Raw genomic sequence first — 27,276 nt, forward strand, 5'->3', positions numbered from 1 at the left:
TTGTATTTAATGTTTGATTAATTTTGATTGTCGTTGAAGTGGTAAGCATTTTGTATATTTTTGTTATTTGTATAAAATTACTAAAACAAAATTATCAAAAAGCAAAATTAGGTTTAAAATACGAAAAATGGGATTTTTCAAAAAAGTTCTTTCAAACTAAAGGATCGAATAAAATAAGTGTTGCCATAGTGTACGTATATTTAAAAATGGAGGTTAATTGTTAAGTTTGAAGGTTTCAATTTTTGTGATTTTGTGTAAAATAAATATTATTGCGTTGTTCTTAAAATTAAAACAAAAAATTCTCAAAAAAACGCACACATCTCAAAAAGCAAAAGCTTTTTTTTTTGTGAATTATTAAAAAACGTACTCAGCGTTAGAACTGAAATAAATGAGTAAATGTACTGAAAAATGCAATCTCTCACCTTTATCCGGTCTGATTTCAAATCTGAAGGCACATTTGACAGTGATGAACTTGTTGTCCTTTGGTGATGTGTTTCACTTTGACATGCATTTTGACGGATTGGAATTGCTTTATATCGTTGTAGATCACTTTCTGAGGAGACATAGGGAAAATATTGTCTGGACGTTTGACCAGTTGAACCTGTAAAAATTTTAATTTTTTTTTGTTTACTCTTAAAATAAATAAAAAAAATTTGTTTTTGTTATCAAAATAGAATTTTTGATTTAATTTATGTTAAATATTTTCATCATGTACAAATTATGTATTTGATCTAAGTGAATTTTAAGGCTTTAAAAAGGCTTTATTCATCTGATTTATTATTTAATACAGTTTAATTAAGTTCAAAGCCTTATTTCTCACTCTGACTATAGAATTTTTTTTGTGTGTTAAAATTAGTTAAGAAAATACAAGTTAAAAGCAATTTACAATATTTTTATATAAAAGAAAAAACAATTCTACATTAAAATACACATTTTTGCTCTTAAGAATTAAATTCAAATGTTCAGCCAAACTATTTTTTTAAAAAAATACTTAAAAATCAGTTTTTAAGGGGAAGACATGAAATAATTATAATTTTATAGTTTTAAGAAGGAAATTTTAAAATTTTTAGAATCCAACCTTTATTTTTTATTTATTTTAGTTGAAAAAGAAAATTGAACTTTTTAACTCTTCAATAATTAAACATTGCTTTAAAAATAAAAATTGTATTAGGCATTTTAGATTGACTCAGATAAGAGGTCGTAGCTATAGTTCGCAGACCTCGTAAGTTTTGAGATAAACATAAGATTTTTGAAGTTTTAGAAAAGGTTTTAAATATTTACCATAAACTGATCTACTTAAATTAATTAATTTTCTTAAAGAACGCAAACAGTTTACAAACATTTATTTTTTTTGGATGATATTAAAAATGTATTATAAAAACATAGAACTTAACACAATCTAATTCAACTAATGTTTCTTGAAATAGCAAGTGTTTTTCACATTAAGAAATGGAAGATCTTATAGCTTTTAAGGAATTTGGACACATTTTCAAAACTTTCCAAATAAATTCGGAAAAATAGATTGTGAAGTATCCTGCTGCAATTTTATTGAGTTTTTCTCGAACTATTTTAAGGCAGAACTTCAAAAGGAATTTCAAGCTCAAAGTTTTCAGAGATATTGACTTCAGTAAAATTATTGGCGGAAAATTTTAAACAGTTCTGGTTTAAGCAATAAAGTCAACTCTAGCTAGCAGTTATTTATTATAAAGTTTTGTTTAATTTTTTCTTAATTTTTAACACTTTAAACAATTCATAACCCTTTAAACAACTCATCTAACTAATGAAGGTTTTGAACGTGACCTATCGCTTTGGTATATTTTTTTTTATTGGGGGTAAGAGAATGCACTGCAGTTAGAGAGGTTCAAATCCGGGGGTCCGCTTAGAAAATTATTTTTTACTTGCGACATATAGGAACAATTTGGGAAGTTTTATATTGCTAAAAAAAAATTTCGAACTTGGAATTTTTATTAAAAATGAAATTCCGATTTAAGAGAAGTTAAAAAAAGTGGGCTTCCCAAATCAGTCCGTCTGTATGTCATCGCCCCTACAGCCCAAACCAAAACCATTGGGTCGTTTGAGACTATGAATAACTGTAGTCTACATACAATTTTGTTTCCAAAACTTGAAAATTTGAATTCTCTCAGAAAAAAAAACCCAAACATTTTCTCCAAAATATTTTTTTTTAACTTACTTTCTTTCAATAAAAAATATATATTTATATTGCTCCAGAAATATACCTGAAATAATACCGTAATTTTATTTTAAAATTTTCTCAGGAACTAAGGAACCGATATCAATAATTATTTTTCTGCACGAGCTCTTGTACTGTCTTAATAATATTTGGTGATCAAAAATGTCATAATTTTTTTTAGATTTTTAAAAAATATAGAATTTTTTTTAAATCGATATCTCAAAAAAGTGCTAATAAAAAAAAAAAGTGCTCAAAAAAAGGTTTTTCAAACCTTCATATAGAGTCTAGAAATATGTCGTTTATTACTTAACTCTTTAATAAACCTTTCTATTGTTTTACTTATAACACTTCAAGCGTGGAATAGATGAAAATATGTGATAGATAATTTTTAAGGTCATTTGCATTCAAAACAAATGAATCTTTTAAAAAGGTATTGTTGGATCGTAAAAAAAGCCTAATTTACTTCTATTTGACGAGAACCTCAAATAAATTTCAATATGAATAGAATATATTTTAAGATTTTTATAGTAGGTGCTTTAAAAATATTTTAATTTAAATAAATAAACAGTGAATTTAAAAATTCTCAAAAAATATTTAATATTTCTTCTCTTCCCCGAAACATTTTTAAATCGACATAATAAGAAAACTACTATTTTGATTTCTTACGCAAAAAAAGTCTAATATCTGTCTACGTTCTTCTTGAGATAAATTAATTGAAGGTGGTCTTGATATGGACCAAGTTTTCAATTCTTAAAATATGTTTACCTTAATATTAGGACCATTCTTGAGTATTCAAGAAAGGAGCGGACAAAGGTGATTTAGAGAATTCATTATCTAAGGGTTGTTTCATGGTTCCAAAGTTTGGCAAAGTTCAGTGCTCATTTGACTTGAAGTATTATATAGTCTATAAGATTATTAAGTTGAGCTCTCGGTCATATAAAATGGGGAATAACATCAACGGGAAAAAAGGTTAAGTTTAGAAACTATTTGTTTTTACACTTTCTTCAAAAAGTATTTTGGTGACATTTGTTAATATTTGGATATAAGCAGTTGAGGTTTGAATACTGCAACGACGTTATGGTTTCATAAAGGTACTGTAGCTTAAAGTGAGGTATGGGAATATTTGGTAATCAATTATTTCAATATATAGTTGCTATAATGGTGAAAATAAAAAGAAGAGGACCTAAGTGGCTACCTTGGGATACAACAGGGTTAAAAAGGAAAATGTAGGAGAGAGTTCATATGATCTGAAGTCTATATTATATCTACACGCCACACAGAAGAAATCTATCTTCTTACTAAGAAGATTTCAACTAAAATCAAGTCAAGAACTTCGTTTTCTCTTTCTAATGCTGAGAGTTAAGTAAAAGAGACAAATTCAACAAGGTTAGTTTTAGTAGACATACATATTGAAAACCAGAGTGGATGAAAGATTTTCAATGAAAACTTAAAAAATATCGTACAAAAATTCTTTAAAAAACATGGAGATAGGATACGGTTTTTATACTATCTATGAGACTTTTTCCGAGCTAGATTTACCAAGGGGATTTTCCCTACATTTGGAAGCCACCTTGGCCTATATATAGATTGCAAAAGAGGGGGTACGATAGGTAACGAAGCAGAGTGCTTTTTTTAGATATATGGGCAATGGGCATCAAGCCGAAATAAAAGTTCGTAATTAAGGTGACATAGCTTATATTTGATTAAATCAGGGTCAGAGAGAAATTAAGCAGATATTCAAAATACACAGAAATTTGAAAAAAGGTCATCGGTAAAAATTATTTCAAATTGGTGTCAAACATGTTAAATACAAAAATTGCACTTTTTCATTTTTATTAATTGTTTGGAATTTTATTTTCAAGTTTCTGAATTAATGGATTTATTATTTTTTTAGCATTTTAAAATTTTTTCAAGAATAAATTTCCACAAATCACTTTCTTTATACATTTGTCTATGGGTGTGAAGTTCGATTATTTTTGGCTATGGGGTACCCGTAGTGTGATGGTTACTGCAAAAGGCTGTCATGCCAAAGGTCTTGGGTTCAATTCCTGCCTGTGTCATCTAAAGCTTTTTTCACTGGTACTGCATCTTCCGAGAAATAGACAAATTCTCCAAGAGTAATTCTCGTTATGAAAAAAGTACTTTCTTAAATCGTAGTTCAGATTTGGCTCAAAACTGTAGGTCCCCGCCATACCAGGAATGGTTGAGTCTTGTAAGTCAGTAGGTCCTAGTTCTCAACGGACTTCAAAATTATTTACAATTTGTATTTTTGTTCAAAATTCGGGGCAGTATTGTTAGAACCCGCACGTATTTTACAAAAATAAAAAAAAGTAAAAGCAAGTAAAAATAAATTCTGTGCTTAGAACTGTTTTAGGAGCATTACCTTCAACTCACATCGGCTCTGCAAGTAAAGCTTTGCCGAGCCAATATCTCAGGCTTTACAAATATGAAAGTTATAGGGCAAAATAAACTTTTTTCTAAAAGTATTGTAAAAACAAAGCATGCTCTGCATGATATTTGCAAATCAGGTTGGTTTCAAGTCAAAATCTCAAAGAACAAAATGCCATCTTCAGTTGAATTCGCAACATCAAAGCTTCGAAAATAAACATACCTAAAGTTCACAATTTTGATGACTATTGGCTCGTTGGCTATTTCCTAGATAGCTTATAAATATTTCTTTTAGAGAATATTCAAAAGAAAGCACACCAAATGAAATTTTTAGACAAAAGTTTGCAGAAATCATGGCTGTTGGTTGGGAAATCCAACACACTTAAACCAAAGTATGGTCCGTTGTGATATACCACATGGATCAGTTGATCAGCTTAACTCGTCGAACTAATTAGAGCTCCGAATGAAGCGTAGGAGGCAAATAATGTTAGAATTTTTTAGATCGCTGGTATCGTTGAAGTAGTAGTCTCCAAGGTGTTTTCTACGTCTTTGAGATAAGGCAGGGCATGTGCATAGAAGATGAGAGATTGTCTTATCTTCCTCCTCGTCCATGCAACTCCTACAAAAATCATTTGCAGGGGCTCCAAGTCGAATAGCATGCGTTCCTATTAAGCAGTGCCCAGTCAGGACAACTACAACGTAGCTAATGTGCAATCTACTCAGAGAGATTAATTGTTTTGAGCGCCTGGCACTAAGATTAGGCCAAATTAGTTTTGTCGCTAAACAGGTGGTGGTGTTATTCCACCTGAAGTTTGTTTTCTCTATGGTATCTTGTTTTAGCATGAGTTTACATGTATCTAAGGGGATACCTAGGCTAGCTTTGTGGGCCAGCAGAGATAAAGTTGGTCCGATTTTTCCAAGTTCATCAGCTCTGCAATTTCCTGGAATGTCTCTATGGCCCGGCACCCAGAAAACGTGAATGTTGAACTGTGTAGCCATCTCCGTAAGAGATGATTGACAATTTAGGGCTGTTAGTGAGTAATTGGAGACAGAGTCTAGGGACTTTAACGCAGCTTGGCTATCAAAGAAGATGTGTATATCATTAGTTGATATAACGTTTTCTCTAAGCCAGGATAAGACTTCTTTTATTTCAGCTTGGAACAGGCTACAATGATCGGGTAGACGAAAGGAGAGACTTAAGTTTAGTCTATTTGAGTATACGCCTCCACCAACCCCATCCTCCGTTTTTGATCCGTTTGTATAAAAGTTTATAGGATCACCGTTTAAAAATGATGTATTCTCCCAAGAAGACCTGGGAGGTATAGTCACTTTGAAGCTGTAGTTATTAAACTGAGGATGGGGTATGGTGTAGTCAATATTACTGTTTATAGTTCTGAAAGAGTTCAAAATAGTGGTGTGGCCAATTCCATTATTGATCCAAAGAGAGGAAGTTTGAAGTAGTATGGCTGTATTAGCGTCCGTTTGCTTGCTGAAAATGTCCAATGGTATTATATGGAACAGCACATCAAGTGAGGCGGAAGGGGTAAAGCAAAGTGCTCCTCCCATACACAGGCAGGCTGTTCGTTGGACTTTGCTGAGCTTATCGCGATTTCTCTCCATAAGTAAGGATCGGCCTTATGACCGAGATATAGAGCCAGTGTGTAATGCGGGGCTGTAGGCCCCATTTATTAATAATGGCCTTTTTACAGGAGAACAGGGCTACCGTGGCCTTGTTTATTCTCTCTTGAATATTAGGTTTCCAACTTTATTTCTTATCCAAAATGAGACCCAAATATTATGCTTGTTCAGAGAACTTAAGTGGTACACCGTTTATGAGAGGAGGGTCACACCGATTTGCCTATCTGATGAGCTTATTAAAAGCATTTTGTAAGAGTTCTTTTAGTATATTGGAATGTTTACCCGTTAATGCAATAGCAACATCGTCCACATAAGCAAACACTCTGTTTCCCTCCCTTTTTATAGTAATTAGTAATTCATTTATTATTAAGTTCCAGAGGAGAGGGGATGGGGCACCACCTTGTGGCGTATTTCTGCTGACACCCCTTTGTGCAGTAAAATCGCCCTGTTTTGAATTGATAATCCTGCTTATCAGCATCTGATTAATCAATTCGTGCAGAAATCATAGAAACTGACAATTTTGGTTGCCTTCTATACTAAGGATCTGGCCCTCCAGGTTGGGGGTTGTGCCGTCGGGGTGACTTCCTGGCCACGTAAAAACATCATAGTTTCGAAGCAACAACAAGCCTCGGATACGGACGGATTCACTGTTGACAACCCACGCAAACGAAATAAGGACAACGAACTTCGGATATGTACGTGGAATGTTAGGTCCCTTAACAGACCACGTGCAGCCGAACAATTAGCGGAAGCCCTAAACTGCTGCAAGGCAGATATTACAGCCATCCAAGAAGTACGATGGGATGGACCGGGTAAACGCAAACTAAAAGACTGCGATATCTACTACGGCGACTTCTACCGAGAACAAAGACAGCGTCTATTTGGGTGTGGATTTGTTGTTGGAACTAGGCTCAGGCAAAAAGTCTTGAGTTTCAACAGTGTGAGCGAGCGCATCACGACAATCCGCATCAAGGCTAAATTCGCCAACATAAGCCTAATATGCGCGCATGCCCCAACAGAGGAGAAAGATGAAGACACCAAAGATATGTTCCTCGAGCTCTTGGACAAGACATATGAGCCCTGGCTATGACATTAAAATTGTCTTAGGAGATTTTAATGCCAAGCTAGGAAGAGAAGACATCTTTGGTGGCATAATCGGGAGATACAGCCTGCACGACACTACCTCCGACAACGGATTCAGGCTGGTCGATTTCGCTGCGGGGCGAGACGATCTGGTAGCTAGTACGCAGTTCACGCATCTTAATATCCACAAGGGGACATGGAAATCTCCTGATCAATCAACCGTCAACCAGATTGACCACATTGCGATCGACGCACGACACTTCTCCAGTATCCAGGATATCCGAACATTCCGAGAGGCCAACATTGACTCGGACCACTACCTCGTTGTAGCCAAGGTACGGCTACGGATATCCCAATTCAAGCCAAAACAAGGAAGTACTGTGAGAAGATTCGACGTTAGACGGCTACAATCGCAAGAGACTGCCATGTTTTTTTCCGATCGAGTCTCTAATAACCTCCTAAGGAGTCCTATGCTTCCTGCATTAAGCATTGAAAACCAGTGGCAACATTGCCTTGCAGCCATCAGAGATGCCGCCTCTGAAGTGCTAGGTTTCACACGGCCACCACAGCCAAACCCCTGGTTTGACGACGAATGCCGGCAAGCTCACGCAGCGAAACAAGAGGCATACAAAACGGCGCTGCACAAAAGGACGAGAGCTGCTCGCGAGCTCTAGGAGCAGAAGAGGAGAGAGGAACACCGGCTTCTTAGACGGAAAAAAGAGAGCATGAGAAGCGCGCGATCGAGGAGATAGAGGGATGTCACAACAGGAATGAGAGCTCTACCGAGCAATGTCTAGTTTTGGCATCCCTGTCAAACTTATCCGTTTGTGCAGAATGACGATGGAGAATGCACGCTGCTCTATCAAGGGCGGAAAAGATCTTACCGATGCATTTGATGTCAAAAAAGGTTTTAGACAAGGCGATGCAGACTTCTTCAACATCGTTCTGGAAAGAATTGTGCAAAACTCAACCGTCAACACTAGAGGCCCAATCTTCCAAAGATCCATCCAATTACTCGGATACGCAGATGATATTGACATAATTGGAAGATCAAAGCGTAATGTCAGTGGAGCGTTTTTGAGCATTGCGACGGAAGCGAAGAAGATGACAGCTATAACTTTGAGGTAGTTAAGGACTTTGTCTACCTAGGCACCGCTATTAATGCAGACAACGACACCAGCAGCGCTGAAATCAAACGAAGAATAACTCTTGCAAATCGCTGATTCTTTGGACTTAGAAGGCAATTGAGAAGTAAAGTCCTCTCTCGAGCATGTAAAATCACCATCTATAAAACACTCATCATCCCGGTTCTCATTTATGGCGCTGAGGCCTGGACCCTGTCAAAGAAAGATGAGAGCGTCTTAGGATGCTTCGAGAGAAAAATTCTTCGGGCGATTTTTGGTCCCGTACGCATAGATGGAGAATGGAGGAGAAGATATAACGACGAGCTGTACGGGCTGTACAGCGACACTGCCCTAGTTAGCAGAATCAAAGTCCAACGGCTTAGATGGCTAGGTCATGTAGAGCGGATGGACATCAACGCTCCAGCTCGGAAGGTCTTCGAATCCAATCCCGAGGGACGGCGCAGTAGAGGAAGACCGCGACTCAGGTGGCGCACCCAGGTGGGAGAGGACCTCAACCAACTTGGCGTGCGAAACTGGAGACAGCTAGCTAGGGACCGAGCTGGCTGGAGACGCTTGTTGGTTGAAGCCCAGGTCCGCCCCGGACTGTAGCGCCACCTTAAGTAAGGAAGTAAGTACACGCCAAGCAACTATAATGCCTCTATGAATTGAAATACCACCATTTGCAAACTTCATATGGATTCATTCTTTCAAGCTTATTCAAGAGGAATCAGAGCATTGTTGGAATCAATCAAAATCGTTTCTTAGAAAACATAAGCCAAATTTATCACCTGTAACCTAAAACAAAGACTCAAACCGATCTCAGTACAGATTTCACGATTGAGACTAGGCCACACAATGTTAAACAAATCGAATCTCTTTAAAAAAGAAGACCCACCATTATGTAACTTTTGCAGAGAACTACTAACAGTTATACACATTTTGCAAATGCTGCAGAATAACAAAGGAACATTTCAGGGAAAACGTTCCCAGCATCAAGGAATTATAAGATCCTTCAGTACATCCCAGTACTTCAAAATTGTTTCCGCTGTAAGCAAAGCATAAAGTTCAAATTTAAAATATAAATAAATATAAAAAGTTGCAAACCAATTCCTTGAAAAGTATTGAAAGTAAATTCAATACACCTATTTGTTCTGTTACTTAAAAAATCATCTTTATCTTATATTTTTTTTAGCAGTAAAAGTTTTTTCAAATTAAAAAAATATTGAAATAAAAATATTGACGAATTTCATAACAAAATCTGAAAAGAATTAACATTTTTATAATATTAATGTTTTACATAAAGTTACATTATTTAAAAATCTTTAATATTTCTTGTCTTCCCCTAAATTTAATTATTAATAAATGAATAAACATAATAAACAAACTACTATTCGAAAACTTTTAAAAAACTTGAAATTCTACTTTAGTTCATAAAAACCACATTACGGTTCATTCGTGCAATGCCATTTACAAAAACAAAAAAATAAAATCTACTAATGCAACAATAACAGACACCATCAATATTTTAAAAGAAATTCTTACATCCACTTTCCTTATTATAATTTTATGATGCATATCACTGTTAAAATCCTGCTAAAAAAAGCGATTAAAAAAATGTCTTAAGCACTAAAAGCGAAAAAAAACATAGTTTTTGATTTTGTTTAAGATAAATTTCAAAAATCAATTTTTTTATTAAAAAAAATAGGACAGAATATATTAAAAAAAAGAATTGGGATTGGAAGCATTTTTAAGTTTAAAAAATATATAAATTTTTTTTTTTATTTCTAAGAATAAATTAAAAATTGTTCCTGATTATTTGGAATTTAATTTTTTTTGTTTCTATTAAAAAGTTCGTTGTTTTTGTTAAGTTCTATATAAGACTTATATAAGTATAAAAAGTTGTATACATTTTTAAAAAATAATTACAAAAAATAATAAAAGAATAAAAACTATGTATAGAGGAAACTATTTATATAAATAATTTATATTTTTCCTTTGCTACTTTTCGTTATTTTAGTATTTTTTTGTTTGTTTTTTTTTTTATTTTTTAGTTGATTTTTGGTTAAAAAATTTTAATTTAATTGTTTATTTTTTGTTTTAAGGTTACCTGTCATAAAATCGTCTATTGTGTGCGCTCGCTTTTGCATTTGACCACGACGATCGCTTGCCGTTTTAGCGGTCTCATTTACTTCATTAACATGTATAAGTCTTTGTTCCTCATCTATAATAGCAGCAAAGAACAGTTTTACACAAACAAAAATAAAAATAAAAAATTAAATAATACAAAATTAAAAAATCGAAAAATAAAAAAAAAAAACATAGAAAAAAAGAAAAAAACAATAGTCAGGGATTAGACTACAAGAAGAACAATTATTTGGAAGGGTGTGCGTTGGATTTTTTGTTAGTGTGTGAGTGATTTTTCATTTTAATAATTTTTATTATTTTGGTGTTTATAAGGCTTTAAGCTTGATTATAAATTAATGTAGGTTAGTTAAGTAATTGGTAGTTTGAGAGAAAGCCTTTTCGATAACATTTAGATAATTTAAACAAAAAAATATCGCCCTCATCTTGAAGTCGATCCTAAATATGGTTTCTCGAATCCTAAACGAATTTCTTAAACCGCCCACCCCTTCTTCGTCATCGGTGGAAGTTATAAATAATTACATAAATCATATATTTTATTTATTTAAAACAAAATAAGCAATATTTTTCAAAAAGAGCAAAGAATGAAAGATACGACACTTAAAAAAAAACACTGACCAGTCTCATTCAAACTAAACAATAAATAAACAATAATTTAGTTCCATAATCCTAAGGGAAGAAAAAACATCGAAAGCGATTTATTTCAACAATTATCAAAATTTAAATAATTAACACTGGAAAACTCGAAAAACATTTAAAAACTTTCTTCGCACCCATTTAATTAAATTTAAACTAAAGAAAACTTAAAAATATAACAAAACTTAAGAAAAAACATCGAATAACATAGAAAAATAAAATCAACAGCCTGGCGAGCAAATTTTAGTCATGTCCTAAACCAAGCATCAAAATAACTGTTATAAAATGTGATATTGGTTAATGTCATGGATATTTTATTTTTCTTAAAAACAAAGGAAACATAAACGAGCTTTTTTGAACTTTGTGGTTGTTGTATGAACTTAAAGTGTTAAGCAACCTGTGATTGGTTGAGCAAAAAAAGCGCTTGCAAGAGCTTTTTTTCTTTTGTTGTTTTGTATCTTAGTTTAAATTGTATACTTAAACCCCTGTCGGTAATGTAGTGTTAGTACAGACCAAAGGGGTAAAATTGTATCATTTTTGTATTGTTTGAAAATTAGAAAAAATTAGTTAAAAAAAAACACAACAAATTTACATTCCACACATATTTTGTTTTGTTTTTAAAACACGAAAGGACTCACCTCTTATTTGGCTACTATCGAAATCTAAACTTTTGGTATGTACAAATTCTGATTTGTCTTTTGCAGTTGTTATTTGTGTTGTTGTGATAACTGTAGGTTTCTGCAAAAATACACAAAAAAGGAAAAAGAAAAAACAAAGAGAGAGAGAGAGAAGAGAAAGAGAGAGAGTGAGAAGGGAGACGAAATGATATGGGATTTTAATTTTATGGCCGTCATTCAAAATGGAGGTAAACAATATTTATATGAATCAAATAAGAGAGACATTGACAGATGTTTGACAGATGACAAGTAGTAAAGTATTGATGATTTTTTGACACATGGGGGTAGATTTACAATACATTTCAAAAGGTAAACAAATAAAATAAAACAATAAAAAATAAAAAATATATTTAAATCAAATGTTGTTGAGAGAGAGAGAGACAAGAGAGAGAGAGAGAGAGGAAAAAAAATAGAAAGAAATATTATTAGTTTGAAACAATTATCTATACTAACAGAATAAACATTTTTGTAATCAAAACGGTACTCAACAGATGTTACTTCAGGTAAAATGACTTTTAAATCTTCTAAACGTAAGGAATCACGTAATTTTTCAGTCTCTTTGCTTCGTAGAGTTGGTGTTGACATTGGCGTCCAGAGTTTACCAGACTCGATTTTAGGGAGGGTTATTTGGCTGCAATTATATATTAGAAGTAGAACTGTCAAAATAGAAAGAAAAGATGCAGAAAAAAAAACAAACACAATGGATTGACAACTATCAGTGATGGTGTGGTGTGTGGAAGTAGAATTTTAGTAATGTTTAATAGTAGTAGTAGAAATAAATATATGTTTGTAGAAGATGCATTGTTAGTTAAAAAAAATGTTTTTAAATATAATTTTTAGTTTTTTTTTTTTGTTTATAAGTGAAATGGAGTATTTTATTCATGATGCGATGAATTAAAGAAATGATGCATTTTTACGAGTAGATATTGTATTTTTATGTAGTATATGAAAAAGTTAGCGAAAAAATTTGAATTGAAATTACTTTTCGTGCGCTTCCTCCTCTTCTTGGGTAACATCGGAAGGCGGTGTCAAGTACCCAGCTAATCTAAGGCCCCTTTCTCTTAAGTTACCAAATCTAAATGAACGCTTAAAACTAGCACGAGCTCTATCAACTGCAATTGAAAAGGTTAAAAGAAGGTTGTTTTTTTTTAAGGAATTAAAATGGGAAAGGTTAGTTTTATAGTGAGTCAGAAATTAGTCGAAACTAATAAGTGATTCACTATAAGAAAATTTATTTATTTTGTTTGCTAAATTCAAATTAAAAGGAAGGATATTCTATAAAAATGTATACAAAATAAAGAGAATTAAAACATAAAAAAATAATTTGTACTTACATTTACTTAGTGTTGCGACTAATGGTGGCTCCACAGCTGATGGATTTGACAAATCCTCAAAATTAATAATGAATAAGGATATGTCATCAACTTCGGAGCGGATTGGTGCGATTATTTCTGAACACAAAAATTTTGTTCCTGAAAAGAAATTAAAAAAAAACTTATTTATTCAAGAACTTAACGAAATCATATTTTTGTACTTTAATGTTTTTAACTTAAGTTAAAGAACCATTGCTTTAGTTCGAGAAAAAGTGAGTTTTATTGGATTCTCTACAATTTTTTCTTTCACAAACTAGGGTAAGGGATTACAAAATTAAAAAATAACAGAAAGAAATATTTGTACTGTAGAACTCTTGTTTTCGGGGTTTTTCGGTAAGACTTCTTCTACTTGTGCGTCGAACTTGTGGTTGAAGAGTTAGGTCACCAACTTCCATCATACCTCCCACGTTTTAATGGTGAAAAAACTATATAATGCCCCTCTCTTCAGTTTTTCTTTTAACCCTAGGTAACATAGCTATTGTCCTGTCTGATGCGGCCAACACAGAAAAAGAAAGAGTGGCTATCCATGGTATTTCTCCTGTTGCTGAGAGCAATGAGATTAGGAAAGTAGCTATGAGTAATTCCAATAGTGGCAGCGTTGTGAACAATGGCCCTACTACTACTACTGAGACCACATCTTTCTTAGTTTTTGGACCGATTTTACTGTAAGGTGTGGCAGTATGGTGCATTCCTTTAGGAAAAGCTATAAACTGCGTCAAAACAAATAAAGTGAAACGGTCAGCTTGTCGATATATAAGCGGATCACCTCGCACGATCCTATATGCGGAACAGGACACCCTACTATATCTAATAGCTGTAAGCTCGGCTATTGGCCTCAAAATTTAGTCGCAGTGAGTTAACCACGTGTCAGGTCACGAAAAATATCTGGCTTTCACTTCTGCAGAAGGCAGATGAGCTTGATAACCGGTGACTGTGTAACAGAAAGGCAATCCACACTGCTAAGCGTGTTCTCAGCTGACTTTTTCTGAAGCTGTATAGATGAAAAAGAGGAGGAATCAGTTCTTAAAGCCCTCTGTACATAACTCGATAACGCAATCCTGCTAGGAAAATTCTTCTATTACAATTTAAACGATCTCAATCTTATTAACAAAATCATTTTTTCACGTTTCGTAAGGGATTCAAACTGGTTTTATTGGGCTCAGAAGAAAACCTTAAGATTCATGTGGTTCCACAGCGGGCCTATTATAGCTGGCCTAATTATGTCCTACTCCATCTCGGACAACAATTTAAACGTAATAAAAGGGTTACAAGTACCCTTATAATGTAAAATGTGAAGCTGGACAAAATATTGTAAAACAGAATTGGGTTAGAAATTTTGCATTCTTGATGTGCGGCTGCAGAAAGAATCTCTTTACTTGAAGTTAGAAAACTATAACAGAATTGTGTGAGGGGTAGAATGCAACTGATTGCAATTTCGAGAGAACATAAGGTATACAAATTTCGATAAAACAAGGAAAGACAAGAAACGGTGTGCCGGTATGTGAGTTTTGGATAAATGCAGGATTCGAGGCACAATACCCTTCCCCCATCCCCACCCATACAAGTGGAAACAGCTGCTGAGGAACCTGGTGCATCGGTCACATTTCCTTCATTGGAAGACGATGCATCCTTGGTATCCCCAGTAGCAGTGGAAGCTCATACGAATGACCAAGGTTTTTCCGCAATGGAGGCAGAGGTCTACGACAGCGGAGATAAGGACATTTTTTAAGAATCGGCCTCTGAAGACTCCGACATCACTGTATTGGAGGCTGATCGGGAGTGCGGTAGCGAGAATGCTGCGGTTATGATTCATGAACCCTGGATTGTTAAATCCATTGTTCGAGGAATCAGGACTGCCAAATACTACGTGCTTTATGCATCAGGTGAGAATGAACCCAGATCTTCCATATTAGTAAAACATAGCCTAAATGTATATTTACTCCCTAATTTCAGCAATCGAGATATCACCGCCGCAAGTGTGGAAACAGCCAGAGGAACATTCTGGCTGGCTTCGGCGTATCTCGGCTACGACCACCTTGGCCATCTTACGGTTGATACCCTGGAGAGATTAACAGCTGAAGCGCAGAGTTTTTGCGTTTCCAAGCTTTTCTTTCAAATGATTTTCCATTTTTAAATTGCAGGTGAAGATCACTCCAAGGTACTTGTATTCTTTGACAACTTCAAGTCTTTCGTTATTGTAGTGCCACTTCTCCATTGTTTGAAGTCTCTCTATTGAAGATCATGATCTTCGACTTCTCTTGGTTGACTACTAGGTTCCATTTGGCACAGTATTCGCATAAATGGTAGATCATCAGTTGAAGCGTTTCCGGTGAATGAGCTAGAATCACTATATCATCTGCAAACAGAAGTGCTTTGATAGAAGTACTGCTGACTTCAATTCCACCAGGCTGGATGTTCATAACATCGTCGATAAATAGCGCAAATAGCAAAGGGCTTAGAGTACAACCTTGCCTCATTCCAATTTTCGTTTAAAACCATTCTGATACTACTTCACCATACCAGACAGCAGCCCATGTATCTTCCAGCAGATTTTCTATGACTCTTCCAAATTTGTGAGACATTCTCTTGCAGTACAATTTATACATCAACGATCTTCTATCGACTGTGTCGAATATAGCCTTGAAATCCACCAAGAACGCTTATAATTTCCTTCCCTGCGCTGCAAAAGATTAAGCTACATTCAAAAATCAAATGGGGTGGCGCAACAGTCCGTTGTGAACCAGGGCCTAGTGACTTACAACTCTCAACCATTCCTGTGTGCGAGTACTGTTGTCAGGAATGGAAGGGACCTACAATTTTAGGCCGAATCAGAACGGCTAATTTGAGAAAGCATTTTTTCATGACAAGATTTACTCTTGAAGGGTTTGTCAATTCCTCGCAAGGGGCAGTACCCGCGCAAATTAATTTTTTTTTTTTTTAATTAAGGTGGCACAGGCAGGGATTGAACCCAAGACCCCTTGTAAGACAGTCCAACGCACTAACCATCATGCCACGGGTACTACTAAGCTACATTGCGAAGTACAAAAATGTGGTCTACAGTTGAGTATCCCGCTCTAAATCCCTCTTGGTACTCTTTGAGGATATTGTTGTGTATGATCCAAGATGTAAGGCGCCGTTGTAAAATTGTCGTAAACATTTTGTACGATACGTTTAAAAAGGATATTCCCCTATAGTTGTTTGGATCGGATTTGGAGCCCTTTTTATAGATTGGGAATATCAAAGCTTTCTTGAAATCCCGACGCACATAACCCTTCTCAAGGATGTCATTGCTTAAGTTTGTTACTCTTTGTATGAGCTCTACAGAGCCAAATTTATAGAATTCACCTGGAATGCGATCCAACCCTGGTGCTTTGTCATTTTGCAGATCTTTGATCACTGCATTCGTTTCTGTCGCTGTTATTCGTGCATCCAGTATGTCGTCTTCAAAGCAGGGAGAAGCAAATTGAATGGAGTTTATACAGCTTGTGGATTTAACAGCGTTTTGAAGTGAGAACACAATGAAGATGCATTTAAGTTTTTGCTGATAGTGAGTCTCGTTCCGTTTTAGTACGCAATGCATTCCAAAAGTCTGCTGAATTGGTGCAATTTGCGAGGTTTCTCGCTTTTTCTTCACAATAGATTTTCTTCTTACTGCAACATAGTGTATAAAAAGTGTGAATAAAGTTTATTTGACACGATATATTGGGCTCTGAAACTGTCTCCATTACTCTTACGAAGTAATCTTAGCCAAGCGAACGTTCGTTTTCTAGCTTGCATGCATTCTGCATCGAACCATGGTTCCACAAAGGTTCTCCGGTTGTTTTCATTTTCTTGCTTGCTACCTTCATAAGCTTCTCTTAAAGATTGTTCTAATTGTCAAAAGTCAGTGATTTCCTGTGATGAAAGAGCTTTATCTAACTTTTCTCTGTAAGCAGCACATTGTACGTTTTTCCATTTCAGCTTTGGTAATAGCTTCAGCTCTACCGTTTCCTCTTGTTCTATAGTTTCAACTCCAAATTCTATAATTAAAGGCTGATGATCTGAATGAAGTGCTTCTCCTACCCCAAAATTCGTAATGTACGAGGTCCATCCGCCATTAGTGAGACAAAGATCAATTACAGATAAGCCATGTATTTCAATGTAGGTGAAGTTGGCCTCTTTGTCTCCGAAACTTGTACCATTCAAAATTTGAAAGCCGAATGCGTCACAAAGCTCTATGAGTTTGTTGCCTTTATCTTTCGAGTTTCGTGTTATTCCTGCATTGTTGTTTATCATTCCAGCTTTCCCTGCATTTAAATCACCTATGATGATTGAGTTTTGGATATCAACACTCATGACCAATTCTTGCAGCTGAGCAAAATCCCTATCCCAATGATTGCAGTTCAGATAAACAGGAATAAGCCGGAACTCTAAGTTGTTGAACATCAGTTTGAGGAATGTTGACTCAGATTCGACTACAAACTCACAGGCGATTCCTAAGTTATTTTTATATCCAAAGTAGCAGCCTCCACTTGCTCCTCCTCTTATATTATTTCTGATTGCTGGTATCCAATGATCCGAGTGGATAATTTTTTTGCCCACGAACAAGTGATAGTATATCTGGCTTTAGCCCGTGGTCTTAACGGAAACTCAGCTTTCTCAACTCCTTTACGATCTTTGCAATGCGACATTCCACCTTTAAGCCTTTTAAAGTTTGGTTCGGAAGCCAATTTTGACTTCGTAGCTAGATTATAAGAAGAACTATCGCATTTGGGGCGGGAACTAAAGTGTAGCTAGATTATAAGAAGAATTATGGCATTTGGGCGGGAACTAAATAGAAAACACAGCTTTAATAAAAGATGTATACATCCCACTAAATAAAGGAAGAAATTGCAATTTTACAAGGAAATTTGTGGCCGTATTAGTTCTCCAAACAGTCTTCACATTTACTGACTAGAGAGACCTTGCAATTGATATCTCCTAAAAATAAAGTTTTTCCTGGTATTAAATTGATTCCTCTTATTGGAAATCTTTATTGTTATGCTTCACCACACTTACAACACACTGCCAAACTCAAACCTACACTTATGTAAATTTAACCCACATTCCAAAATTTAAGAAAATTGATTTATAAACGAAAAAATAACACATCAAAATTCTTGAAAAGATTTAATAAAGATATCGACCAAAAATTATGTGATTTGCTTTCATGATGTTAATCTGCTGCGTAAAGTCAAATCCAACTCACATAAATCAAATCACATCTTATAACGTTCACATAAATCAAAAATTTCAATCTATTCACCCAAAAAAAAAACATCAGCCAGTCGTGAATTGAATGTACAATTTTCGAAACATTGATTACCCAATATTGAACACACGCTGCCAATCTCCAAAAACAATACCTCTCAGCTAAACATTTTTCAAAAAAAAGCATTAAAGTAAAATAAGAAAAAAAAAAACATACAATTCGTCCTTGAACTTATGTATTTAACCATAATCCTATAAACAAGATGATACGGCGAACACCATAAGTGAGAAAAAACAAAAAGATTCTATTTGCTAGAAAAAAGGAAAAATGTTTGTTTGTCCTTTTTCGTATGTAATATAGTCAACATCATGAGCTGAGCATCCTTAGACATATTATCTCTATGCCACTTTGTCGCTTGGTTGTTTTCCTTTTTTTGAATTTCTTTTATGTTTGTCTTTATCACTTTACTTCTTTCATAACCATCACGCAAAGATGATACTTAGTGAGAATAATAAATTTGTAAGGCTTCTACAAACACACACATTACAAACAGGATCAAAATTGAGCCCATCGCGTTAATACGACGAAAAGGACATTTATACTGAAAAAAAAAGAAAAATAATCGTTATCTAGAGGAAGAAGAAGTGGAAGAAGAAAAGGACGAATAAAAAGAAACATATTTCTATGTGTGTACAACTTTCAATCCTCTTTTGGGCCATGAATGGCATATCAATAAGGGAAGCATGCGGCAGAGTTTGACATCCTTTCTCAGGTATCATCTTTGCTGTTTTTTTGCCGACAACGATGAGTCCTTTCCGTATATCTGTGTATGGCGATGTTTGCATTTTATGTTCCATACGGAACGAAAGACACAACGGACCAAAAAAAAATAATATGGAACTATGTGACTCTTATCATTCTTCATATCCGGTTCAAGTGTACGGGTCATATCCGTTTTGCATGAGGATTAACTCATGCATGCATGCATCTGAGGTGAATTGTGCGGGCTATGTATAATGCAGCAGCATTGCCATAAGCGAATATTCATTAGTTATTTTAAATCAATTTTACAGTGAATTTGATAGTTATTTGCAAAACAAAATGTTTAATAATTTTATTTCTGTCTTAAGTCGACTTAAGGATGAGTTTTTCTTTACATTATTTTTCTTTTTACAGTGTACCATGTTTAGGAGATAAAAAAAATGTTTGAATATATGAAACACAACAACATTTTCTTTTAGGGTTGTCAAGCTAAATTTTTTGTTAAAGGGTTGTTACTTCCCTCAATATGTTTATACATACTACGAGCGTTAGGAAGAAGAAAAATGATGAAGGATTTGAAAGAATATTCCGGTGCACATTGATCTTCTAGTGTTGAATATTAAAAAAAGACGAACAATAGAGTTGTGTACAACATTCTAAATCCTTGATGTGCCTCCTAAAAAACGAGTGTACGTTTGACAATGATCTCGAGGATAAACTGTTGGGTATTTCTGGAAGATCTTTCGTAGAGATCATTTTTAAACGTACTCTCAACTATACAGATTGTTTTTTAGGCGGCACATCAGCGATTTAGGGGGGGGGGGGTGGTGTATTTTCAATGATCTAATTTGATAGAACATTTTTTGTAAAACAAAAATAAAGGACATTAAGGATTGCGACGGTGTTCTTGCTATTTTCAATGCTCTTATTTGGATTATTAAAACAAACTTAAATTTGTTATTAGGGAACTTATCCAAATTTGCGTTGAAGTCTTTGTTGATTGTAGACTGAACAGTTTTTTTAAATGTCCAAAATATGTGATCATTAAATAAGAAGTGATCTGCGTCAAGTGTTGCTTATGGATTGCGGAAATGAAATTGGGTTACGCTTCGGAGATAGAAGACACAATTGAGTTTTGAAAGCATTAAATCTATACTTTCACTAAATTTGTATTGGAATTTAATTAGCTTATCATACACTTTTGTTGACGTACCACATCCGACTTTATATTATTTGAATCTAAAAACAAATACGATAGAAAGAGTATCTGAGCCATGTGGCACGCTATCGTTTATGTTCTGAATATCAGTTTTAAGTTAACATTTATCATGTAGTTTCATATCCAACAAAAAAGAGCTCCATCGATACCAAAGGCAAACATTTTCGATAAGGCAATCTGGTGCCGTACACTTTAAAATATGAAGTCATTAAGACGCTTTATTATTTCAAAATATTTTTTTAGATGATAATTAAGGAGCTAGGCATTTTCGTTCAAAACCATATTGCTCAAATTAAAAATGTCATAGCACCAAAAAACAATTATGCTAACTTTTTGTTGCTGTACGATTTGGACAATTTTACCGAACCTTTTGGCGTTACAACAATTGAGAACAAGGGCCTAGTGACTTGCGACTCTCAACCATTCCTGCGTGCGAGTAATGTTGTCAGGAATAAAGGGGACCTACAGTTTAAAATCCGAACGGCTAATTTGAAAAAGCACTTTTTAAAACATAGAAACGCCAAAATTACTAATAAATATATCCTCCAAAAGGTAATATGTGTTTTAACATCTGGGCATTCTGAAAAATTATCTATTTATTTTGGGCACTACGACTTTTTGATTTTTAAATTTTATCGCCCATACGCAAACATTAAAATGAAAAAATTGCAGGTCGCTCAAAAACTCGGAACGTAAACTTACTTACTTAGGTGGTCAGACCTGTTAACCCCTTAAGGGGCATAGCGCATAGGTCATCTACTTCGCCTACGCACCATTGTGTACGGTTTCCGGAGATGTGTTTCAGCTCCCTTTAACTCTTGCCTAGTGACGCTGATTCCTGTGAGCGGATTGCACTGCACTGCTTGGCTTGCAATGCAGTCATTACCTTTTCGAAGTGCATGTGCAATCCATTGCCACTCTCATCTTCGTATTATAGAGTCTATGGGTTCCTGGCCTGTCCTTCTATGAAGCACCTCATTTGATATACGGTTTGGCCAGAAAATCGTTAGGAAGTTCCGAAGACATCTATTCACGAAGGTTTCGAGCTTTCTTGTAATAGCTCGAAGAAACCTTCCAAGTGTTGCACCCATAAAGAAGCACAGATTCGATATTTGTGCGAAACAGTCATAGCTTGGAGTTATTTCTCCAAATTTTCGACAGCATACCAGCGCCGCTTTTACTTTGCTGATGCGGCAGATGACGTCTTGTTCGGTTCCACCTTCGATTGAGACGATACTTCCAAGGTATTGAAAGCTCTCCACTTTATCCACTGGTTATGAGGAAATATTTATTTGAGACGATGGTTGTGTTCCGAGGCTAATCATTTTTCTTTTGGCGGAATTAATTTTCAGCCCCACAACTTCTGCTTCTCTCTCCACACTTTTCGTCATGGATGGATGATGATGGAGATCCATGATCCTATGAGAGAGTAAACTAACATCGTCTGCGTAATTGTAAAAGTGCTTTTAATAGGATGTCAAGGTCCATTGGATCCCTCCGCTAACTGGCAAACCTGCGCGCAAAACATCATTTATCACTACAAAAAACAATATTGGACACAGAATACAGCCCTCTCTGACTCCACCATGGGTTTCAAAATCATCTGACAACCTACCAGAATCGTGCAGAACGTGACACTTGGATCCATCATATGTACCTTTCATAAAAGCAATTAGTTATTCTGGGATGCCTTCCCTCCGCAAAGTTAACCAGTTGTACTCCCTGTTAACGCTTTCTAAGGCCTTCTAGAAGTCGATGAATAGTAGGTGTAGGTATCGATATTCAACGCACTGTTCAATAATGATCCACTGGGTGTTGATATGATCAATACAGGAGGATCCAGTTCAGAATCCTGCTTGTTCGGCATCTAGTGTGGCATCAAGGTGTTCTCTGATGCGTTCCAGTATAACTTTTGCTACTATTTTGGCAATGACTGGTAGAACGAAATTTCTCTCCAGTTTTCGGAATTTGTAAGATCTCTTTATTTTGGGAGCTTGACGATCATTGCCTTCTTCCACTCATGGGGGAAGCTTCCGGTGGTCCAGGCTTATTTTATGAGCGGATGAATAAGTTCGCTTCATAACGTTGGCGCTGCTAGTAAAAACTTTGCGAGAATTCCATTAAGTGCTTTAATTGGGGCAACAATCTCATCTTTACTGGGAGGTGCGGTGCGGATTCGGGGCTTATGGTCTCCAGGCGCTTAAGAAGGCATCGGCTGCATGTTGTTTCGAAACACTCGGTTTAAAACCAAGGAAAAGTGTTCTTTCCACCTTCGGACTTGTTCATCTACCGAACTTAACAAAGTTTCATCTAATTGTTTTACCAAGTGTTGCTTTGAGCTGTTTGCACTGGTCAGCTCTTTGGATAAACGGTCCTGCTGTCGAACCTGTTTGCAGCATCTTCTGCTTCTTGCGCCGATGCGTTGATGTAGTTACGCTTGTCACGGCGCCCACTGCGGTGAACCTTTCTCTTTTTCATGTGGTACGAGGACTCCAGCTCATTTCTTTCTTCCCCTTGTGCAGCAGTTATTCGAGTCCTTAATTTTTTGCGTTCGTTGATCCTTAACCAAGATTCTTTTGAGAGCCAAGTGTTGTTGCTTACTTGCCTCCATTTCAATACCAAAAAATGGAAATAAGGCCGATTTTCAAAGTGTAATGAAACGAAATGGATTGTTCGGTCAGTGTTAGTACCCACCATCATGGCGTATAACAAGTGAAACATGTATGCAAGGCCATGCTGCGGCCCTGCAACTTCCCTGCTTGGGCTCACTATATCATTTGGGGTATGTATAGTTTACGAGGTTGTGTGTATGTAAAGACTCTTTGAATCCAGATTCTTTAAATGCAAAGAAACCTCGAAGCTACCCCAAAACCTATAGTGAGCCCAAGCAGTGGAGTTACATAACTCACTGTTTATACGCGTCTCAAATTTCAATAAACCAAATCTTTCAGGCTTTATGAAAGATTAACGTATTAAACGAGCACGAGGTTCATCAAATATGACTCCGAAAGATATGTCTAGCTTGCTTCATTTCCATAGAGTTTTACCATTTGATTATAACAAAGAAGCTTACGTATCTTTGATGCTTAATAACCTCTTTATAGCCCGAATTAAACGTCTAAGTTTTTTTGGGGTTTGGATAAATCTTTTAATATTCGGGTTCAAATTTCTCATTTCACACAAAATTAAGTTTTAACCACGTCTTCACTGGAGTCGACGTCATAGAAATCATAGTGACCTGTTAAAGTTTCCTGGAAGCCTTAAAGTATTTTTGTTAAGGCGTACAAAAAATATTGATTATTATTCCAGATTTTTATTATTTGGCACTTATTTGAACACAGAAGAATATAAACTATCATCGTTTTAAATGCTTCTTACTAGGCTTTAATTGAGCCCCCTGTGTATTTTCCTTGATTTTCAGTATAATTTTGTCTAGGTTGGCATTGCTGGAATATAAACACCTCAAACATATTTATCAAAAGAGTATCATTATCCTGGGAGAAGAGAACTCCCTTGAAAAGTACCCATGCAGAAATGTCACATCGCACAAGTCGCCATAGGTACAAAATATCATAATTAGTATGAGAATCCACTTACCATTTTTGCGATAGTAGAGGATCTCGAAATGCTTCTCATAGCCCTTGACGAGTGCCTCTCTAATTAGGTTGACGGCCATTTGTGATGTCATTGGCCCATGCAGGAACTCTGTTGTACTAGATTGTTGCATTACCTCGGCCCTTGGAAAACCGGTCATTTTGCAGAAGCCATCCGAACACCAAATGATATGATTAGTGTCTGATTGAGCATTAGCGACAAGGAAGCTTCGATCTATAAGGAAAAACAAAAAAAAAAAGACATTAGATTTATACTTAAGTCCTTTCAAAAAATATCTAAGTGTTAAACAATGAATAAATAATTTTTTATATACAAAGGTTTAAGGTATAGCAATGAACAAGGAGAGAAAAAGGACCATCATCGACGATATCGTGTAAGGACATTATTTTAATTGAATAGATATATGTAGCTCCTGTTGCTGTGGGAATTTAGGTAGATTAAGTTGTGTCTTTGTGGGTGATTGTGGTGGCCTCTCTCATGCCACCTATGCTATACCTATGATGAGCATTGTAGTTGTTATCGTCCTCGAAGTCCTCGTACAGTCCTCGTTGTTCTCATAGTCGTGACCACTTAGACAAATTGAATTAACCCTTAATTGACTCAAAGTCACCCAATTGCATGCCACATTGAGTCATATTGTTAATTTAATTTTTAGTAATGAAAATGTCCTTAAACGAGGACGAGGTGGCTCAAGGGTAGGTTAGGTATTGGTAAGGTAGATGATATAGGTATAAGTTAAGTATCCGATATGGCAATGTGATGTCAGTCAATGGGGCAATGGTTTTGGCACAGGATTTTACGCCGGGCGGACATTGGACAGTAAGGGGGTTTTTTGCTATAGGGTAATTAACATCAGCGTTTAATTGCCGATCAATTACACTTGACTAGTTCGTGGTATCTACACACACATATATAGAGTATTGTCATATCTCACGTAAATAAATTAACGATTGTGCCTGCTATTAACAACACTTTATACTTGTGTATCCGTTAACTATAGCACGAGGAAGAAAAAGAAAACAGACAGACAGATAGATAGAGAGAAAAATCGAGAAAGAGTATAAAGTGAATTATGGGGGTGGACACCTGTAAATGGCAGTGATTACGTTAAAAGGAAGAGTAATTGGCATATTAAGGTCATCTAAATGAACTTAAATTGAGGATGACGAAAAAAATAGGAAAGGACTTGGATATCGAGTTATTAAGTCAATAAATTAATTTTTAAATTTAAGCAAACACTTATTGAATGACAATGAAATTTGAGTCAGGTCTGAAAGCTTATGGACGATAAACAAGGACATAAAATGCGAAGTAAGGAAAAATTAAGTGTTACTTTCCTAGGAATTTTTTAAATAAACAGCCTATCATTGAAAGTTGAATAAATGTTGAAGTAGTTCATTTGTACAATTGTAGATGAATTAGGCATTAAAGTGACAGTTTCAAATTTTGAGATTAAGTAATATTAATTCTATCTTTATTCTTACTAAAAATATTAACAAATTATAAATGTCCCTAAACATTTTTGCAAAAGGGAAATTCTATAATTTATCACCAACATTATATTAAAAAAGAGAAAAGTATTAAAAATAAAATTCTTGTGTCTTCGAAAATAAGTTTATGACTTCAATTATTTGTGTGACTCATAAAATTTGTTAAACGGAATCTTTCGTAACGCTTACACAAGTGCTATTAACTTAAGAACTAAAACCTCGTTACCATTTCAAGCGTCGTCAATGGTCCGAAAGGTCTCAAGAAATGGCAACAGAGGATAATCAATTTTTGAAGATAATTTCTTAAGGGATGAGGCACATTTTATAATAAGTGGATTCGTCAATAAGCAGAGTTACAAACATTTTGGCGAACGATAATTTAAGAGTTATTTTGACTGTCGAAAAACTAATGCACCCACAATGAATGACTGTTTGGTACGGATTGCGGTTTATGACTTTCGGAATTATATAACCATCCTTTAAAAAAAAAAACAATCTCAGCTGGTTTTAACCCCTCCCTAACTTTAAAATTAATCAAGATAGGAACTTTAAATTTGTGAGACTTACAAAAATAGTCCGTAGCCAAAAAGAGTTTCTGAGATTCATCCCTTAAAAAAACGCAAAAAACGTAACTGTCGAACCTATCATCAAAAATATGCCGCACTTCCCAACATCATAGAGTATTCAAATTTGGCAAAAATGTAGGCCTTATAGAGCAACGAAAGTATTGGCCTATTTAAAAAAAATATACAAAGCATTAGTTACAATACTTCTTCTATGTTCTGTAGAATTAAATTTTAAAATGTATTTACTCAGCGGGCGTTGCATACGCCTACTTTCCTAGACAAAGTATGAGTTAAAATTAACACTTCTAAGTCTTCTAAACGAATGAAATTAAGCAGAGTAAAAGAAGTCCATGTTCATACAAATACAACAATCGAAATTATCAAGTTATCCAACAGAGTGACGTGTTATTTGCTTACTACAAGGGATTTTTAAACCAAGTCGGATTTAGAGCACTAAATTAGCACAAAAAGAGCGCTAAATCACCCACCATTAGAATATCGAAATTCGATTGTGGTGTTTCCAGCTTAAAGGATCCATTTTTTTCTAGGTTTCTAAAAACCCTTGATTTAGATTCTAGGGACCTTGAAACTTAAGAAATGTCAAAAAATAATCAATTAAAAACATTGGATCGATTACAATTAATTCTTATGAGATGTTTTAAAAGGCTTCATTGGATTTTTGAAAATGTCATTTAAGAATACTTAAATTTTGCTTTGAATATTCAAAATATTAATGAACTTTTAATATTTTTGGTATACATAACATAACATAACATTTTTTAATTCCGGAAACAAAAATTACTGTTGCCATAGATCGGCAGCGGAACCCAGTTAGAGAATTCTTGAATACTTTCAAACTGCTAAGGTAGGGTTATAGTGGCTGTCCAAGATGGAAACGGACACACGTAGGCCAGTTTAATATCCCATTGTGATACCACATGAATCTTGAAGCTTCCTCCTAAGCTCAATGGAACCAGCTTGAGTCCCTTACGAAACGTGAGAGGCTGATTACTGATATGATTTAGATCGTTAACGAAGAATTCTCCTAGATAATTCTTGCGTTTTCGAGGCAGAGCAGGGTATGTGCAGAGAAGATGAAAAAACTGTTTCTTCCTCTTCCTCGTCTAAACAGCGTCTGCAAA

General features: G+C 35.1%; 1 protein-coding gene across 2 annotated transcripts in view; it reads right to left on the reverse strand.

The window, feature by feature from the left end:
* Nucleotides 1-27,276, reverse strand: part of LOC129949207 (potassium voltage-gated channel subfamily H member 2) — a 613,952-nt gene that overhangs the window by 354,641 nt on the left and 232,035 nt on the right. For both annotated transcript variants that reach the window (XM_056060506.1, XM_056060508.1), the window contains exons 3-9: nucleotides 24,061-24,291; nucleotides 13,214-13,351; nucleotides 12,862-12,991; nucleotides 12,333-12,510; nucleotides 11,841-11,940; nucleotides 10,532-10,645; nucleotides 423-601 (exon numbers count right to left, since the gene is read on the reverse strand). In XM_056060506.1, the coding sequence (XP_055916481.1) occupies nucleotides 423-601; nucleotides 10,532-10,645; nucleotides 11,841-11,940; nucleotides 12,333-12,510; nucleotides 12,862-12,991; nucleotides 13,214-13,351; nucleotides 24,061-24,291 (1,070 nt within the window). The remainder of the gene's footprint in view (nucleotides 1-422; nucleotides 602-10,531; nucleotides 10,646-11,840; nucleotides 11,941-12,332; nucleotides 12,511-12,861; nucleotides 12,992-13,213; nucleotides 13,352-24,060; nucleotides 24,292-27,276) is intronic.

Source organism: Eupeodes corollae, chromosome 3 (assembly GCF_945859685.1).
Source record: "Eupeodes corollae chromosome 3, idEupCoro1.1, whole genome shotgun sequence".
In the NCBI taxonomy this organism is placed as follows: Eukaryota; Metazoa; Arthropoda; class Insecta; order Diptera; family Syrphidae; genus Eupeodes; species Eupeodes corollae.